We start from the raw sequence: 19858 nt of genomic DNA, 5'->3' as shown, positions 1-19858 counted from the left end.
TGAGATTACTTACCTGATAATCTCCTTTTCCTTAGTGTATGCAGATGGACTCAGAACAAGTGGGTATAGTATGCTCGTGCTAGCAGTTGGAGACGGATCTGACGTCAGCACGGGTACATATACCCCCACAGGAAGTGCAGCAACTCAGTAATCTTCCTTGCAAAAGCTGTTATGGATATATGTGTACTGTCGCTCAATGAAATAGTGAAACAGGATTCCCCTGACCGATTGATAGTAGCTGGAGACCGCCAGCGTTCCCAACCGGAAGGCGTCGACACCTGGTAGAGTGGACGTTCTCGTGTAAGAAATGACATGCCTTACCTTGAATTGGTGAAACCCATGTATACTGGCAGCCGGGCAGGATGGTGAGTCCATCTGCATACACTAAGGAAAAGGAGATTATCAGGTAAGTAATCTCAACATTTCCTAGCGTGTAGCAGATGGACTCAGAACAAGTGGGATGTACAAAAGCTACTCCCGAACTGGGCGGGAGGCTGCCTGAAGACTGCGTAGGACTGCCCTCGCAAATGCTGTGTCCTCCCTGGCCTGGACATCCAGACGGTAAAATCTGGAAAAGGTATGGAGGGAGGACCATGTCACCGCCTTACATATCTCCGCGGGCAACAGCATCCTAGATTCTGCCCAAGAGGCCGCCTGCGCTCTGGTAGAATGAGCCTTGACCTGCAGAGGCGGTGACTTCCCGGACTCTACGTAGGCCGCTCTGATAACTTCTTTGATCCAGCGGGCGATGGTGGGCCGAGAGGCCGCTTCCCCTTGTTTCTTCCCGCTGTGAAGGACGAACAGATGGTCCGTCTTTCGTACTGCTTCTGTCATTTCCAGGTATCTGGGCAGCAATCTACTTTGGGAAGGAATTTTGGGTGAGTACGTAGGACCACTCATATAGGGTGTAGGAACCTTGTATAGGGTGAGTATGTAACAAGTGCTTGTAACTCACTAACCCTTCTAGCAGAAGTAATAGCTACTAGGAAGAGAACCTTCCATGTAAGAAATATAACATCGCAGGAATCTATGGGCTCAAAGGGAGAACGCATGAGCCTTGTTAGTACTACATTAAGGTCCCATTCTGTGACTGGTGGCCGTAACGGGGGTTTAAGCTGAATTAAACTTCTCATAAATCTACTGACAAGGGGTTGTGTTGATATTGGTGCATCCCCTACTCCTTTGTGGTAAGCTGAGATAGCACTCAGGTGTACCCTTACTGACGAAGTCTGGAGACCAGAGTCGGAAAGGTGCCAGAGATAGTCTAATAAAGATGACGTGAGGCAGGAAAAGGTAAATCTCTTCCACTTGCAACGATAGGATTTTCGTGTGGAAGGTTTTCGTGAAGCTACAAGCACTTGAGACACATTAGTTGAAAGATTTAGTGGTTGAAGGATTATGCTTTCAACATCCAGGCTGTGAGGGATAGGGTTTGAAGGCTGGGGTGGCGCAACCTGCCCTGATCCTGAGTTATGAGAGTGGGTGCTGTGCCCAGGCGAATTGGTTCCCTGATCGAGAGGTCAAGGAGTATGGGAAACCACACCTGTCGAGGTCAATACAGGACTATGAGTATCATTGACCCTTTGTCCTGTTGTAGGTTCACGAGGGTTTTGGTTATTAGCAGTATTGGGGGATACGCGTATAGAAGGCCTGAGTTCCAGGGGCGAGTAATGGCGTCCCTGGTTAAGTTGTTTCTCTGTTTGTGCAGGGAGCAGAATCTGTCCACTTTGTGATTCAGCTCAGATGCAAAGAGGTCCATTGTTGGCTGACCCCAACGTTGGAATATCCTGCATCTGTTTCCACAAATTTCGTTGGTATTGCATCATATATAATTGGTATGACGCAATTCTGGAGTCAAGCATGGAACCTTGGAACATTTTTCGCCCCAGGCCATCTAGGAATTTTTGTTCCTTGCCAGGAGGTGTGGAGGAGGGTGGATTCTTTTGGATCTTTTTTGGGTGGACTCCACCACTACAGGCTGGTGAAAGAGTTGAGGCTTTTGAAAACCTGGTATATGTTGGACCAAGTAAGTAGTTCGCTTGTTCACTGGTGGAATTGAACAAGGATGCTCCCACAGCATATGTTGGAGATCAACGAGGACTTCATGCACCAGTATGGCAAGTACTTCTTTAGGGGGATCTACAAATTGTAGAACCTCCAGAGATTTTTGTCTCATGTCTTCCTCAGTTACCAACTGGAAAGGAATTGTATCTGACATGTCTTTCACGAAATTGGAGAAGGAGAGGTCCTCGGGTGGTGACGGATCTGATAATACATCTTCTGAGGAAGAATCAGTGTCCACATCCTCCCATGTGTCTGATAAAATACACCGTAGAGGAGTGGAGTGCAGGATGAAAAACGGCATCGAAAGATGGGAAGGTATCGATGGTTTTGTTGGTGGCATCGATGGAGGTTGATGCGGCATCGATGGCACCGATAGAGTAATTGGGTGCCTAGGTTGGGAAATATCAGATGGTCCCGGTATTGGCTCAGGCATCGGTGAGGCATTGTCATCCCTGAGGATCAGGAATTGATATTTGTTGGTTGCTCAGTGTCTTCAGTTCTGATGGTAGTGGTGCCATCGGCAGGGCACCAATCAGGACATCGAGTCTAGCGAGTAGCGGTGTGAACACCGATGGGTCCACATCGGCATCGGTGCTGGCATTGGTACCGATTGATGGAGATCTTGTAGAGCTTCCCTTACTGCCTGGCAGATGAATCTGTCCAGTTCTTCCCTTATAGCTGGTGAGGTCAGAGCAGCTATAGGGGGTGGCAGAGAAGGCGGAACTGGCTCTTCCACAGGTCCCTGTGGTGGCACAGTATCCGTACCGATATCGGTGGGGATTGCTTTGGAGTAAGAGCCATCGAGGGCGTTTGATGGTTCTTCTACTCGAATCCTCTGCGGTGGAGGCTCGATAGGTATCGAAGCTGCTCCGAGAATCGAACCGACATCGGGGATAGTAGTCCATCGGTGTCGGTGCCAATGCTTTTCACGATGTTCGGTGTTTTTCTTTTCGAGCCCCGAGGTCGATTTAATAGATGACAGAGATGGAGTTGGGGCCGGTCAGTCACCGCTGCCATCAGGACGCCGCTTAGTCTTTATTACTAACTTTTTAGTTGCTCCTGCCGGTGACGACTGTGTTGATGTCGATGGAAGTAGCTGAATAAGAAAAAGGCTTTCCATCTTCTCCAGACGGGCCCGTCTGCCTTTTGCCGTCATCTCGGCACATTGTGGACATGTGGCGACACTATGTCCTTCGCCCAAACACAGGACACACTCAACATGAGGGTCAGTGATGGACATGGTGTGAGGGCAATTTGGGCATTTTTTAAACCCCGTTGTCATTTTGAAGAGGCCAGACAGTCATTGATGGCTTTCTGACAAGAAAATTTGGAATGGTATCAACCGCGACAAAAAATTTACTCACCGATTGATGGAAAATGGGAGACCCCTATGAAGGGGATTAATTTTGAGAATTTTTCCAACTTTTTCCGTGAGGAAAAAATTTTTCCAACTTTTTCCGTGCGGAAAAAAGAAGACTGAAGGGAGACCCTGTGGCTCGAGGGATCATGGCATGCTGGGCATGCTCAGTGGGCTCAGTGTGCCAGTCAAAAGTTTCTAGAAACTTTGACAAAGTTTTCCATGATAGGGCTCTGCCCAGTGACATCACCCCACAGGTGAAGACTATCATCCTGCTTGTCCTGGGATAACAATCAATATTACAAAAAAGTGACTGGGGTGGGTGGGAACTGAACACCAGTAACTACTTGCCCAGGAACCAGCTCTCATACCTTCTCGGATTAAATAACAGACCTTTGCAAACTCAGTCTATTTCCTAGCACATACACAATTATAAACTTAGAATTAAACTGAAACCTTAAACTATGCACAGAATTCAAACTCTGAAACTATTTATCAGAGGACACATACACACAGTAATAATTCAACCCTCCGTCAATTTTCTATGCAGGATTTAAGTACTCTTTCCTAGTAAGTCCTACTTACTTATCAACAGATACAACATCTGCTGTCAGCACTCCCTCAGGATTCAAGTTTACTCAATTCTTGACCATCCTATATGATTCTTAGGTGATAGCAAAGGTTAGCAGAAATGCAAGTAAGACCAGCAGAATCTGTAAAGCACATGGAATACCTTTTAATAATGGTGTGCACAAAAAGATGGAGACAGAATAACTTACTGCTTCTTGTACAGAGTGAGAGGAAGTACCTTCTTTTTTTTTAACTTTAAGCAGCATAACACTGACAAACACACAGTTTCTATACAACACTAGTACACATCTGAGAACAGTTGTTGAAATAACAGAATGGATTCAAAATACAGGTCTAACACCCCCACTCAACAACTGCTTCTCAGATAAGTCCCAACTTAGATCAGATTCTTTCAAACTTTGGCCTTGGAATTGGCTTAGTCATATCATCTGCTAGCATATTGTCAGATTCATAATATTCAAACATGACGACATCTTGTTCTATTAAATCTTGATGAGAATGATATTTGACATTGACATGCTTAGTTCTGGCATTTATTTTCTGTTTGCAAGCTTTCTACATCTTTGATTGTCCTCAAATAAGACTGTAGAGTGAGCAACGGACTAATATCTTGTAGTAAATGATGCAGTTAAGCAACTTCTTGACTAGCGCAGGCCGCTGAGATGTATTCAGGTTCTATTGATGATAGTGCAACTGACATTTGCTTTTTCCTGGACCAAGAAATTAGACTGTTGCCAAGTTTAAACAAGTAGCCACTTGTTAATTTACGATCACTGGAATTACCAACCCAATCAGAATCAACATATCCTTTGAGTTCAAGATCACCTTTTGCAGACATTTTTAGAGTTAAGTCTTGAGTGTGCTTAAGGTACTGCATGACTTTTAATGGCATTCCAAACTCCTTGGCGAGGTTTATTGACATGTCTACAAAGATGAGACATTGCCACTTCAATATCTAGTGGTTGCCACACACAAAAGTGCCCCCACTGCTTGTCTAAAATGATCATTACTCTGTAAAAGATCATCCTCTTTTTCCAACTTCAGATAAGATGCATCCATTGGCATTGCTTCATCCTTAGCTTGTGACATCCCAAATTGATTGAGAATTATACTGATTTTAGCAGACTGATTTAGAAGAAAACTCCCATCTTCTTATCGCCGAATATGGATTCCTAGATAGTATGTAATTTCTCCTAGATCCTTAGTATTAAAGTGCAGGTTTAGAACTTCACTTAGCTTTGACTTTTTTACCTTTCTTCGTGGGTAATAATCAAAACATCTACATATAGCAATAGATACATCCATTTTCCATCCCTAAACTTAAGAGTATAGGCATGGATCAGCCTTGCTTTGCAAGAACCCTTGTTCTAGCAAAACTTATTTTGCAGTTCTCTGCTCTGGCTGATTGCTTAAGACCATAGAGAGATTTTTGTAATTTCCTGACAAGATGTTCATTTTCCTTTTTAATGTAACCTTTCTATGCCCTAAATGACAGTGCCATACATGAATACAATTAACATGATGTTCTTGCTTAGCAGCATTGAAAATTTCACTACAGTTTAATTGATATAGTTCATTTGAGATTTTGCCTTCTGCAAATGTGTGATTTCCATTTCTGATAAGCAGCTGTCCCCTTTAAATATTACAATGTTACCTTGTTTGGTAAGCTTTTTTTGCTGATAGCAGGTTGCTTTCAAGATTAGGCACATATATATATTCCTGATCCTTGGGATGACAATGCCTCACTGATGCCTGAGCCAATACCGGGACCATCTGATATTTCCCAACCGAGGTGCCCAATTACTCTATCGGTGCCATCGATGCCGCATCAACCTCCATGCAATACCAACGATGCAATACCAACGAAATTAATGAAATGATATATATATTAATAGGTATCTTTCTTGTACGGTTTGGGGAGAGAGGGCAGTTAAGATATCCTTCCCCTATTCCTTCTGAGACCATATACTGTCCATTGGCTGTGACAATCCTTTCAGATTTATTCTGGTTAAATTGAGTGAAGAAATGTTTATCATTTGTCATATGACTTGTGGCGCCTGAGTCAATACACCAGGTATTTTGTGAAATTGCATCTGTATTAGTATTAAATGCAAATTGAACATCAGAATTGTTGTCAGCCTCTTTCACAGCATTTTTGGCTTTTTGTCTTGGACTCGTTCTGTAGTTGGTTCATTCCAGCTTTTCAAATTCTACAGTCTGCCTTTAAGTGTCCAGGCTTTTTGGACACAAAACATTCCCTTGTTTCACATTTCTTAGTAAAGCTTTTAGAAATACAGGCCTGCATTTATATGGCTGATTGACTGTTATTTGTACTTTCTGCTTTGCGATTATATTCATCCACAAGCTTTCCTTTAACATACTGTAGGGTAAGTTCATCATCTGGTCTAGCATCTAGTGCTGTTACAAGTGTCTCATAACAATCTTGGAGACCACTGAGCAGCTGGACTACAACATGAAAGTCTTAAATTTCTTGTCCTATGCCATGCAGTCTTTTTCACCATTTCTAAGGCACATCCTGCATGCAATGGCCTTTGAGCAGTTTAGTTTGATTCAGTTTTCTAAGTAAATACAGCTTATTGCTTAAATTTGCTCTGTTATACATCTTCTTCAACTCATTGAACATTTGTTTGGCATATTTACAAATATGCACAATCTGATCATCATTAATGTTGAGAGAAACAGTACTTGGCTGATTTTTCCAGCCCATGCCTGTGTGACTGGGGATTCCTCTTCTACACATTTCGAAGTACCTGTATCTTTACCTTAAATTTACATGTCTGGTAGTTCTGGTTAGTCAGATGAGCAACTGCAAACTTGGATGCAGTACTGCCAATGGCTGCCATTCCTGTGACTCTGTCTTTTTTGTTGTTGTTGTTGTTTTATTAAACATGCCTTCTTCAACTTCTTAATCAAAAGGGATTGCCTTAGCTATTCTTTGAACGGACCTGGAAGGTCCTCAGATGGAAAGCATCCTATTGCAGAGAGGGCTCAGAATAGGGATCCAGAGAGTAATCACCTTCAGGACTACAATCTATGAAGCAGGGTTTGGAGCTCCAGGAAACTTCAGGATCAGATTCATTTAACTAGTAAGGAGTTATGAAACATTAAGAAAAAGCCACCCAGAAAGCTGGTGGCACAGATGGACCCGATCTTGAAATCTTGTCCTTACAGGATCAAATTGCTCCGGCGACATCCTGGAGCAAACTTCACAGCCATCATCACTAAGGTCCTTCCCAAGGCAGATGTAGCACACTTTGTGATGGTCAGTGATTAATATTTTCCATATGCATTTAGGATAGAATTTGAAGCTGCTGGCCTGCTTTTCTGACATGGTAAGAAAAACAGATGATTCAAAATCAAAAGAGGATTAAAAAAAAAAATATGCCTGCAAAAGAAAAACTGACTGTATTCCAATGCTTTGTTTCCCGCTAAAAAATATCAGCAGGGGGAGGGGGAGGGGGGAAGGGTTCTTTTGGCAGAACATAAAAAATATATAATAAAACTTAATGAAAATCCGAAAACCTGACTGTGAAACTAAGAAGAAAACAATTACAACATTTTAGGCTGAGGATAGAAAGAAAAAACATGAATGCTGAAGTGATAGCATCTGCTGGAGATATGTTCAAATGGGCTGGTTGCAAAAAAGAAAACTGTGAGCAGCTGTGGGGCTGCCACAGTTCAGGAAGTCCAGCGCATGCACAGCAAAGAATTTCAGACTTTACCCGACAGCCTGAGTAAATGCGTTCTGCTCAACACCATGCTTGGTTATGTAACCCACATGTGCGACTAGTGAACCTGCTGGTCTTCAGGCATTTACAATTTGCTGGATTTTTTTTTGTTGTGGTTGAAATGCATGCTTCCCTTAATTATTTGGTCTCACGCCACATTATTGTGCAGAGTGCTGCTTTACAAGTAACTGCTGCCTTGTTTCCATTGGAAAGATGGCACATCTTTCTTCTCTTTGTAAAACACTTTGTTGTGGAGTTTATGGGAGAGGCATTGTAAAAAATTAATTACTTTCATTCTAGATATTTCTGTGTGATCATTTCATTTTGATTGGAGAGTTTCCTCTTGCTGCTTTGCACTTCCAGTTCAATCGGAACCATGGCTTGGATTTTTTTTTACCTATTATTTTATATTCCCTTCCCAATTTACTTTACTCCAATCATTGGGGTGACAGTTCTCAGCCAGGGAGCATAGGCAAAGATGGGGAAAAGTCCATTTTTTTAAGAAAGCCCTTAGTGTCTCAGCAGTAGGGAGGGCCTGACTCACAAAGAGGTAAATTTTAAGACCCACACATGGGCGCACAATTGTTCTAGACTGCCGGCTCATGCACATAGACACAGCGATTGTAAAACATACGCACGTATATGTGCGCATGTTTTAAAATCAGCTATTTGTGCATACATGTGCGCATGATTTCATATTGATGTGCGCGCAAATGCCGCCTCACTCGTTTAAATGTTGGGGGAGGATTTTTCCAGATACATGCGCCGATGCTATTACCTCTTTTCCCAGTTCGTTTCCTGTTCGCCCCAGTAAAGGAGAGGACTTCCTAACCCCCCTAGCTAACTCGCCTCCCTTTTACCCTATTAGCCCTGACCCTTAAAACCTGGCAAACTACTCTATTTTTTTTTTATTTCACAACTTACACGCCGTACATAGCAGAAGTAAAGTTACATGGTCGGGGACCCCGGCATGCACTTGTGTACGTAAATACTTATGCGCTGAATTCATGTTTCAGACCCATCCTCCTCATGTCCTGGCCAATCCCTGCCCAGACTACGCCCACACCCCACCTTTTATTCCAGAAAAAAGTTTTGTGCTTCTAACGAGAAATACATGCATGGTCATAGGCCTTTTAAAATCCGCGCGGCACGTGTGGATCCAAGACTCGCGTATATCTTCTGATTTTGGCGCACCAGTAAGCTTTTTCCTCAGAGAGACAGAAAGGGATTAAAGCCTTAGTAAATCAAATCCATTTCCAACACATTAATATACTGCAATATTTCAGTTTTGTTTCTTTCTTATTATAAATCATAAAGAAGACATGACATTCATCAACTGTATGTCACTATCATGCTGCACGAGAGAAACTCTTATAACCAGCACTAATGAAATGATCATGGAGGTAGAAAAATGCATGTATTACAAGAGCAGGGGCAGAAAGGAAGCAGGAAATTAGAGTCCAATAAGTAGCTTTAACATGTTAAGTATTCTAGGGGACTCAGCAGTATGTTCTAAGAAGTAAAATACAATGGAAATAATTTTATATAGTGTTCACTCATCAATAAATGCTTTTGTCATTAGCTGTGTTGTGTTTAACTGTGAAAGTGCTATGAAAAACAGGATACAATATTACTGTAGAAAACCATGAAAATATATTCTTAAAAAAAGAGAATCAGAAATGTTTTAAAAAGATTACAGATATCATGGATTATTTAACTTCCATAATTGTCATAACAAACAAGCTGTATTCTAGTGGAATGCCCAGTTAAGCCTGTTTTATTACCTTTATCATTTAGTATCTTATTATTTCTAATAATAAAAGTTTGAAATATATTTAGTGCTAAATGGATGAGAAAATTCATGTTAGTAAGCTTTTTATTAACAATTAGAGATATGCTGATATTAAGTCACGTGTCTTTTTTTATTATTTTAGAAATTTCCATTTACACAGAACAGTGGAAAGAAATCTAAGACTTACTCTTGCAAGACAACATAACGCCAAATACAAATGATAAATTAATCTACAGAGTCTGTGCCTAACAAGTCCACAATAGAGTCAAAGGAAGGCCTATCAATAGAAGAAAGAAAAATACCAATAGAACTACAGTATAAAATGCACCAATTCCTTCATACGTTAAACCATTCCACTAGATATACTATCAGGGCTTAATTTGTAGACAAAAGGGACGTGGAACTGTGGTGTGTGTGTGGGGTGGGGGGGAGGGGAGGTAAGGTAGATCAAGGCTAGAGCCAGGTTTGACTAGTGCAAAGGAGCTGGACGTGAAAACTGTCTCCAATTCACACACACATATACTTAAATGCACGCTTCATACTCTTAATTGGTAGGTGAAGGACTGCTGGGGGGTCAGCACTGGTGGGAACAGGGGTTGGAGGATCACTGGGGTAAGGAGAAGGCTTGTGGAGGAATTGGCCTCTCTCTCTAATCTCCTCCCCTTCTCTACTCTGGTAAACCTGATCGTCCATCTTCAGACCCCTATGAATCCCTAAACTGGTCCTCATTTGCCCCACTCCACCCCCCAGCCTCCAGTTCCCTGCAATACAGGAAGACAAGGAGATAAGGATGGGGGACTATAGGAGGAGAGGGGCTGGATTAGGAAACAGAATGGCTGCTCTGTTTATCCAGGTTCACCCTCTTCCTCCCTGCAGGCTGCTTGGAGAGGAGGGGATGGAGAACACCACCCCTGCTGCTCTGCCTCTTAAGCCTGAAAAGAAGTGCTGGGACTGCATTCTACCTGGCTTCCCCCATAAATTAAGCCCTGTATATGGTAGCTGTTATTCAAGCTCTGAGACCTCAGAATCAGCACCTCCTGTATCAGAAGATTTCCTTTGTAGGAATGATGTCAAATGATCAGGATTAATAGTATTCCATAATACAATTAACAGGAAATTTCAAAAACAAAGTTGCCCCAATAGAGATTATTTGGGAGATTAAAGCTAGAAATTTCTTCCTAACAGCTAATGAAGCTGGAGATAAATCTGGGAACACATTAATTCTGTAGCCATGAAAGCAAAGACTCCAACTTTGCAAATATAAGTTAAATATTAAATCTCTGACTCCATAACAAATGAGGCAATGAGCATTACTCTATTTGCTTTCCTCTTAAGATATTTCTAATAGATCTGTAAGATTCAAGCTATCAGGGGAGGTGAGAACATCCATACTCCTCCTTCCACAGTCATGCTCTTCAATGTGCACAAGGATGTCATATGAAAAATTTATCAACATAAAGTGACAAACATAAAATAAAATATTAGCATGTATTTTATTACCTTTCCCAGTTGTAAAGGTTGATGTTGACCTGAATTGCCTGATAAATGAGACCAGCCTGAAGAAGAATTGCTTCAGCATCCTGAATGTTTCCACTGAACAGGAGGATATGAGCCATTTTTGATTCTTTGGATGGAAGATCTTTGATTGAATTGATGTATTGAACTTTATCAATCTATATATATATATATATGAAAAAAACCCAACAGTTCAACTAAGTACAATGAATTAAAATTAAGAATATTTCTGAAAGGCGGCAAATAGTTGCTGACATTCCCACAGCTACTCATTGGAAGTTGCACTAACAGCATAAAATCCCTGCTATTTTCCAGTAGGCATGCTGCTATTTTCTATAGATGGCAGTGTAAGTTTCAAGAAACAGCTAATTGGCAAGGCACAAAATACTATTACTTACATCACCAATTGATGCATATGCCACTTCTGCTGTTGTCATATCCTTATTGGCAACTGCCATGGCAGCAAGGCAAGCCCACATAGTTTGCTCCTAGGAAGTACAAACCAATAAACATACATTCACTATTTAAATTAAATGGCTGTAATTGGCCTTGCTGCACAGGCAAAAGTGAACGACATGCATTTGGCCTTTTCCCAGGTATCCCATTCTGGAGTGTGCTCTATTTTAGTTCCTTACCTTTTAAAATTTCTTTTCATATATTTCATAGATATTATTAGGACTGTGTTGCACTATTTTAAGTTTCAACAGGATCTTGTCTTAATTCTGTTGTCATGTTATCATAAGGATTCTTAGCTCTCGATGGTTCCATGAAGTATACACATTATTGTAACACTTAAAACAGACAGGCCTAGATTCATCAAATTGCTAAATTTATCGCGGGAATATGGCGCATTAGCAGCCGCGATAAAAAGGGGCGCAGTTATGCACATTTTTGGCATTTTGCATCGCATAGTAAAAAATCGTAACCCATGATCATTTTTTGCATTGCGAGACGCAGTATCACTGTGTGCGACACATTAGCGCGTCACGTATCCAAACTGGGAGACAGGTGTACATGTTGGGCCAGTACGCACAGAATGGGTTATCAAAATCGCCAGAGTACGCACGTATCTCCCACTATGCGCACATGTGAAAAGTTAAAAAAAAAGAGATGGGACATAGGTGTATGGGGAGGAGGCCAATAGATGTGCATATATACACTTATGTGCACAGGTACGCACGCTAGTGTCCCCTGCCTCTTAACTTTACTACTTACTGTGTAAGTCATAAAAGAAAAAATCTAGGCTAGTCAGCGGGCTATTACGGGTTGGGGCTAACAGGGGGAAAAGAAGACAAACTAGGGGGATTTGGAAGTCCTATCCCTAGCCTGGGCGAACTAGGAACAAACTAATGATAAACTGGCAATGGCATCAGCGCAAGTCTCTTAGTGTAAAACGTTTTATTAACCAAACTTACCAAACTCACAAACCTTCAGAGTGCAGTGTCTATTATGCAAGCCAAAGGCAAATCACAAAACAATAAAACATTTGCCATTTTCTCCTTCTTCTTTCCTCTTAATCCCCCTTGCAGCCCAGAACAAATCCACATGACCCTCTATCCTATCCTTAACATCCCTCCACTTGCGTGATGGAAGTGGGATTTGTGTGCACATGTGCGCATACATTTCAAATAGGGTTCACATGAACATGCGTTCATCTTATTTGATATCACGCATGCATATATGCGCCTATGTAATGCAATAGCTGTAAGCATTAAAACATAGGTGCATATCTGCATGCATGTTATGAAACAGGCTGAATGCGCCTACATGTGTGCCCTATTTGATATGTAAATGTCATGGGGTAGATTTGAAAAGATTGCGCGCGCTACCTGGCGCGCACACATGTACACCTAATTTTATAACTGGTGCGCGCAAGTATTAAAATCCAGGGTCAGTGCGCGCAAGGGGGTGCACAATTGTGCACCTTATGTGCGCCAAGCTACGCAGCCTTCCCCCGTTCCCTCACAGGCTGCTCCGGAGTGAACTTCCCTACACCCCTCCCTACCTTCCCTTCCCCTACCTCCCCCACCCTTTCCCCCCTACCTTTTTCGTCTTCCTTTTTTAGTCTCCAAACTTACTTCAGCCCTGGGGCTGTGCGGAGGCCTCTGGCCACGCCCCGCCTCCCAGACCGCCCCTTTTGTAAAGCCCCAGGACTTACATGCGTCCCGGGGCTTTATGTGTGCCGCCGGGCCTTTTTAAAATAGGCCCGGCGGCACACACTGAAATTCTTTGAAATTCTGGCCCCATGTGCGCACAGATCCAGATTCCATCACGTAAATGGGCTACTGAAGCAGCCAGTTTCCTGCTACTACTACACTTCCTCCTAACATAGAAGATTTAGGAAGAAAGGGTAGGTAAAAAAAGGTTATTTTTTGGCCCAGCAGGGCTGTGTAGATGTGTCTGAGAAAAGCCCTTGTTTTAGTGTTTCTGATGTTACCCACGATAATAGCTGCGATCACAGCTTCTATCGCACAATAAAAACTATTTTTACACTCTAATGCACAAAAGGTGTTGTTACTTCCAATGTTAAATCCCACATTAGTGTGCAATAAATTTTCACGACAGGTGGTAGGAGTCCTTTATTTGAATAAAAAGCTAGCTTTTGCATACTCAATATCAAATTTACACACAAATGCGTGCCAGGATAAAGATCGCACATTAAATCCCTTTCATTGCACGTTGAGGCCCTAATACAATTTGATGAATAATCCTGTTAGTTTGATAAATGCACAATGAAAACAAGACAGACCTTTCGCCTTAGAATGGAGATATTTTATTTGCACAAAATTCCAGTAGTTAAAAAAGCCCGACTCTGGCGTCAGGGGTTGAAATGTATAAATAAAACAAAAAATAATAAATAAAAAAGAGGAAAATACACAAATAAATATATAATATATAAAAGAAAAACTCAAAATTACAGGATAATAAGTAGATGAACATAAAAATTAATATAAATATGCACACAAAAATGAGAATCAAAATACTCTGGATTTTTACGTACTTATGATTTAACCAGAGTACTTTGTATCTCGTTTTTCTGTGCGTATTTATATTTTTATGTTCATCTACTTATCATCCTGTGTTTTTTAATATATTATATATTTGTGTATTTTCCTGAGCTAAGGAGAGCAATTTTATGCAAATCTCGGAGACTGACATGGCAACCTATGGAACTCACTACAAGAAAGGACCAATATTGCAAGATGTTTTTCTTGTGGTGCCATCTATTTTCATAATAAGCAAACAGCTCCTGTAGTGATTTCTGTGCAAAAGATTTAGGAAGAAATCACTTTCTTTTTCACAAAGAAACCTAACTACATCTCCCTGAGGTATAATTACATTTCACAGAAAACTGCCTATTTCTATGATTTTCCACGCAAAATGTAACTTCTGCAAAATCATTAATGAACAGATTTGATTATTCAGCTCATTAGTGATTTTGCATATTTTGAGAATAGATCCAAAAAAGAAAAATGGTGCACATGAAACAGTCAAAAAACGCAAATGTGATAATGTGCGCAATTTGGCATTTTTGTGTGCACTATTGTTTTTGGGACACCCTTCACACTTTGATACATTGGCCTCTGGGAGTGTTTTAATGCAGCTAGAATGTTTTGAAAATTGCCATTTCCCTGATTTGCCAACAACATATTAATTGCTACAGGAGAATATTACTATTTGTCAGGTATACTTTTGAAACGGTGCATGTCATACGGGGTACAACTTTCTTTAAAATAAACTTCTAGAAGTATTACACAAACTTCTTTTTATTTGCTTACAGAAGTTTAAGGACCACTCAAGAATTGGAATATAGTGATTCAACAGACTTTCTAGCTGTTCTTGGATATGATTTATGTTACAAGACCAGATATTTCACTGGTTGAAGGTATCACAAAGACACTCTGGTCATTTTCAAGCCAAAGTCTTTGGTTTAGCAACATTGCAATCTGAAAGTAAAAATCTACTAGAATGCCAGACTGGAGATTACTCGGAACAGTGCATTTTCAGCGGCTGGCCTGGGATTGTGAATCAATCTACCAGAGTCTGTACGTACAGCCTTGTCAAAGCAAGGCACTAAAAACGTATCTATTTGAACAGGTTTTTTTGATCTAGACAGGTTCTAGTAATTTGAATGAATAGTGTTTGTAATTTTTTCTTTTGAGGTTTTTGGAAAGGAAAATACATTTAAACAAAGGTTAACTGAAACCTTTGAAATGAGTCAATGGAACACCTCCCTTACAAGTATGACATCAGAAGAAACAAGCCATCTAATGGACTACTAATCCTTTGTATTTTTGTGTCATTAAAAACGGTTTTGTTCATAAAACATTTCATTTACTTATTTATTTATTTAAAATTCTTTCAACCCGTTTGCTCCATGCAGCATTTCACAGTATACTTACATAGTATTATATACATACATATAAAAAAAAAAAAAATCTGACAAAAGAAAAGTTTGGTTCCGAACAACGTTTTCCTTTTTTTTACAACTTGGACTTTTTATTTTTATTATCAAAAACATGAGAATACATCCAAATCATTAAACTTTTGAAAAGGAGAAATTATTACTTATCTGATAATTTCCTTTCTTCTAATGAAGGCAGGCCAAGCCCCACAAGTGGGTTATGCACCTCTACCAGTCGATGGAGACGGAATAAAACCTGCCATCATTAACATGCAGCCCTGCTCTGACATCAGCCCGCAAGCATTCTCTGCAAAAGCCAAACTGTGGACAAATTGATTATACTTGAAAATGAATTTTAACAATCAACTGCTCATGCTTCCAACCAATAGGGAACACTGAGTTCAGACAAAACAATGAATATTCACTAAACCGAGGGGCTGGTTAAGACACTCACCAGTCCTCCAACGAATAGCAGGAACAACACTCTACACTGTTCGCACCTAAAGGGTGAACCAAAGGCAAAACTCGGCAGGAGAGTGTGGGTCGGGGATTGGCCTGCCTTCATTAGAGGAAAGGAAATTATCAGGTAAGTAGTAATTTCTCCTTCCTCTGCACTCAGGCAGGCCAATCCCCACAAGTGGAATGTACCAAAGCTACTCCCAAACAGGGCAGGAGGCTGCCCGCAGTCCAGTTAATACTGCCTGTACAAACAGCGTCCTCTTGAGCCCAGACGTCCAAGCGATAATGCTTGGAAAAGGTGTGTATGGATGACCACTGTGATGCTCGATAAATCTCGACGAGAGGCAATAATCGAATCTCTATGGGAACACAAGCAACGTCTCCTCCAGGAGGCCGCCCAGAGAGCCAAGAAGACAGATGATGCCCACCGGAGGCCCGCTCCTCAGTTTAAACCTGGTGAAAAGGTTTGGCTTAGTACCCGCCATATACGCATTAAGCTTCCTTCCATGAGGCTGGCTCCATGTTATATTGGACCCTTTCCTGTGATCTGTCAACTTGGACCTGTCACCTACCAGCTGCGGCTACCCTCTTCCATGAGGATCCACAAATCCTTCCATTCATCCCTCTTAAAACCCCTGGTACTGTCTTGGCCATCGCGACCTCAACCTAAACCTCAAATGGTAGCCACCGAAGATGATTCCACCCATCAGGTGAGTGATATCCGGATGTGAGGAGATGAGTGCATCGATGGGAATATCTTCTAGCCTGGGAGGGCTTTGGCCCCGAAGAGAACTCCTGGGAACCTGCTTCTAAAATACTTGATAAGAATTTGATCAGACAGTTCCACCGCGCTCATTCAAGGAAGCCCAGAACCCCTGGGAGGGGTCCTAATGGAGGGGGTACTGTTGCACACACCGCCTGCGGAACCCCCATGCTGGCTCCTTCCACTCGGCTATGCCTCCGGACCCTGCCTGGGGTGTCGGGTGCCACGGCCTGCTTCGCCGAGTCTTCTCCGCTCGCACCTGCCGACGCAGGGACCTCCTCGGCCTCCCCAGCACGATTCGCCGCCAGCTTCTGGCCCCACCCGGGGTTCCCCCTAGGCGCATGCGCGCGGCACTGGCACCTATTTAAAGGGCCTTCAGTGGGAAACCTGGGACCGCCCCAGAGGATGACTTCATTAGCACGGGACTACATAAGGCTCCCTCGGACCGTACCCTGACAAGCCGTTTCCTGTGTGCTTCTTTCGGGATCCTGCATTTCTCCTTGAAGGACTTCTGTTCCAGTACCTGTCTCCTGCTCCAGGGCCAGGCCTTTGCTCCTCTTTCTGGAGTCTCTCGGACGAGCTGGCCCCTGTCTTCCTCCGGCCTTACCTCCTGACATTGGGGACCTGTGGGGGTTTACCCTCTTAGGTTGTGTCAATCCCAACTCAGGCTAGGGGTCCACAGACCACACTGTGATTCCTACACCCCAGGGTTCTGAAAGAACTAAACAATGAAAATTTCAGACATATTTCAATTAATTTGCAACCTATATTTAAAATCATCTGATATACCTGAAGATTGGAAGATGGCCAATGTAACCCCAATATTTAAAAAGGGATCCAGAGGTGATCCGGGAAACTATAGAACGGTGAGCCTGACTTCAGGGCCGGGAACAATCGTGGAAACTGTTATAAAGAATAAAATCAGAAAACATTTAGATAGACATGGTTTGATGGGACACAGCCAACATGGATTTACCCAAGGGAGGTCTTGCCTTGCAAATCTCCTACATTTTTTGAAGGGGTGAATAAACACGTGGACAAAGGTGAACCGGTAGATGTGGTGTATTTGGATTTTCAGAAGGCGTTTGACAAAGTTCCGCATGAGAGGCTTCTAAGAAAACTAAAAAGTCATGGGATAGGAAGCAATGTCCTTTTGTGGGTTGCAAGTTGGTTAAAAGACAGGAAACAGAGAGTAGGATTAAATGGTCAATTTTCACAGTGGAAAAAGGTAAAAAGTGAAGTGCCTCAAGGATCTGTACTTGGACCAGTGTTTTTTAATATATTTATAAACGATCTGGAAAGGGGTATAATGAGTGAGGTGATCAAATTTGCAGATGACACAAAATTATGCAGAATAGTTAAACCTCAAGCAGATTGTGATGAAATGTAAAAGGATCATGCGAGACTGGAAGATTGGGCTTCCAAATGGCAGAAGAAATTTAACGTGGACAAGTGCAAAGTAATGCATATAGGGAAAAATGACACTTGCTGTAGTTACACAGTTAAGGGTAGATTTTAAAACGTGCGCGCGTGCATCCATGTGCGCATGCTACCCGGCACACACACATGGGTGCGCCGATTTTATAACAAGCATGCACCGGTGCGTGCATGTTATAAAATACATGGGCCACGCGCACATATGCGCTGGATTTTATAATCCGCGTGCGTACGTGCGGGCGGTGTATGCAAGGGGGCTAAAATTATGCAAATTCGTGCAGCAACGAGATCAGGGCTCCCTCAGTTCCCTCCCAGTCCACTCCAATTTAGGAAAGGACTGGGAGGGAACTTTCCTACCCCCTATCACAACCTCCATTCCCCTTCTCCTCTCCTCTCTACCCTCTAAATCCCCCCCCCCCTTTTTTTTTTTTTTTACCTGTTTTCTGTCTAGTTACTTCAGGGCCCAACCTAAAGTAACTTGCGTGCTGGCAGGCTGCCGGCGCATGATCCCCCGGCACAGTGGCAAATGGCCACTGTACCAGCGGCCTCCTGCTCCACCCCGCCCGCGGGACCGCCCCTTGATAGAGGCCTGGCTCTCGTGCGCATAACGGGGGTTACGTGCCTGGCCGGGCTTCTTCTAAAATGTGCGCAGCGCTCAAGGCCCAGCCACACGCACAAGGCCTGGCCACACGCGAAACTCCCGTTTTTTACGCATGGGTTTTTTTTTAAATCAGCCCGGTATGTTCTGTCTTAGGAGTTACCACTCAGGAAAGAAATCTAGGTGACACAGTGGAGAATACATTGAAATCGATGGCTCAGTGGTGATTAAAAAAGCATGTTAGGAATTATTAGGAAGGGAATGACAAATAAAAGGATAGATGTCATAATGCCTCTGTATCGCTCGATGGTGAGACCGCAACTTGAATACTGTGTGCAATTCTGGTCGCCAAATCTCAAAAAGGATATAGTTGCATTGGAGAAAGTGCAGAGAAGGGTGACCAAAAAGATTAAGGAAAGGCTAAAGAAGTTAGGGCTGTTCATTTTGGAGAAGAGACGACTGAGGGAGGATATGAAAGAGGTCTACAAAATCATGAAAGGACTTGAGCAAGTTAATGTAAATCAGTTATTTACTCTCTCAGATAATAGAAGGACCAGGGGGCACTCCATGGAGTTAGCAAGTAGTTCATTTAAAACAAATCAAAGCCAATTTTGTTTTCACTCAGCACACAGTCATTGCCAGAGGATGTGGTTACAGCAGTTAGTGTAACTGGGTTTAAAAAAGGTTTGGATAAGTTCCTAGAGGAAAAATCCATAAACTGCTATTAATTAATAAGCAATAGTAGCTTGTGATTTATTTAATGTTTGGGTACTTGCCAGCTACTTGTGATTTGGATTGGCCACTGTTGGAAATAGGATACTGGGCTTGATGGACCCTTGGTCTGACCCAGTATAGCACATCTTATGTTACGGATAGCGGTCAAACTGGAATTTTGGTGTAGTTAAGACATAAGTTCTGCATTTGATAATATTCCCCATCATAAACTGTTAAAAAGACTGCAAATGTTGGGAATTGGAGGTGTAGTACTTCAATGGTTTTGATCATATTTAGAATGTCGATAAGTATGCTTTCAAATCACAAAGAGCGAATGTTGCGAACCTGTCTGATCTTAATAATACAAACACAAAAGGTAACGCCAAACACAATCACATATAGTTGCCACCGTTT

The 19858-nt window shown here is 42.2% G+C and overlaps 1 protein-coding gene across 5 annotated transcripts in view; it reads right to left on the bottom strand.

The window, feature by feature from the left end:
* IFT80 (intraflagellar transport 80) overlaps positions 1 to 19858 on the bottom strand; it is a 264566-nt gene that overhangs the window by 10557 nt on the left and 234151 nt on the right. For 4 of the 5 annotated variants that reach the window (XM_029617084.1, XM_029617083.1, XM_029617085.1 and 1 more), the window contains 2 exons: positions 11467 to 11556; positions 11054 to 11226 (listed from right to left, as the gene is read on the bottom strand). In XM_029617084.1, the coding sequence (XP_029472944.1) occupies positions 11054 to 11226; positions 11467 to 11556 (263 nt within the window). Of the gene's footprint in view, positions 1 to 4006; positions 4135 to 11053; positions 11227 to 11466; positions 11557 to 19858 lie in introns of all 5 variants that reach the window. The other variant, XR_003858776.1, reaches the window with a different exon arrangement.

This window comes from Rhinatrema bivittatum, chromosome 9 (genome assembly GCF_901001135.1).
Source record: "Rhinatrema bivittatum chromosome 9, aRhiBiv1.1, whole genome shotgun sequence".
NCBI lineage: Eukaryota > Metazoa > Chordata > Amphibia > Gymnophiona > Rhinatrematidae > Rhinatrema > Rhinatrema bivittatum.
Note: the sequence above shows the minus strand (reverse complement) of the source record. Positions and strands in the feature narration are given on the sequence as shown.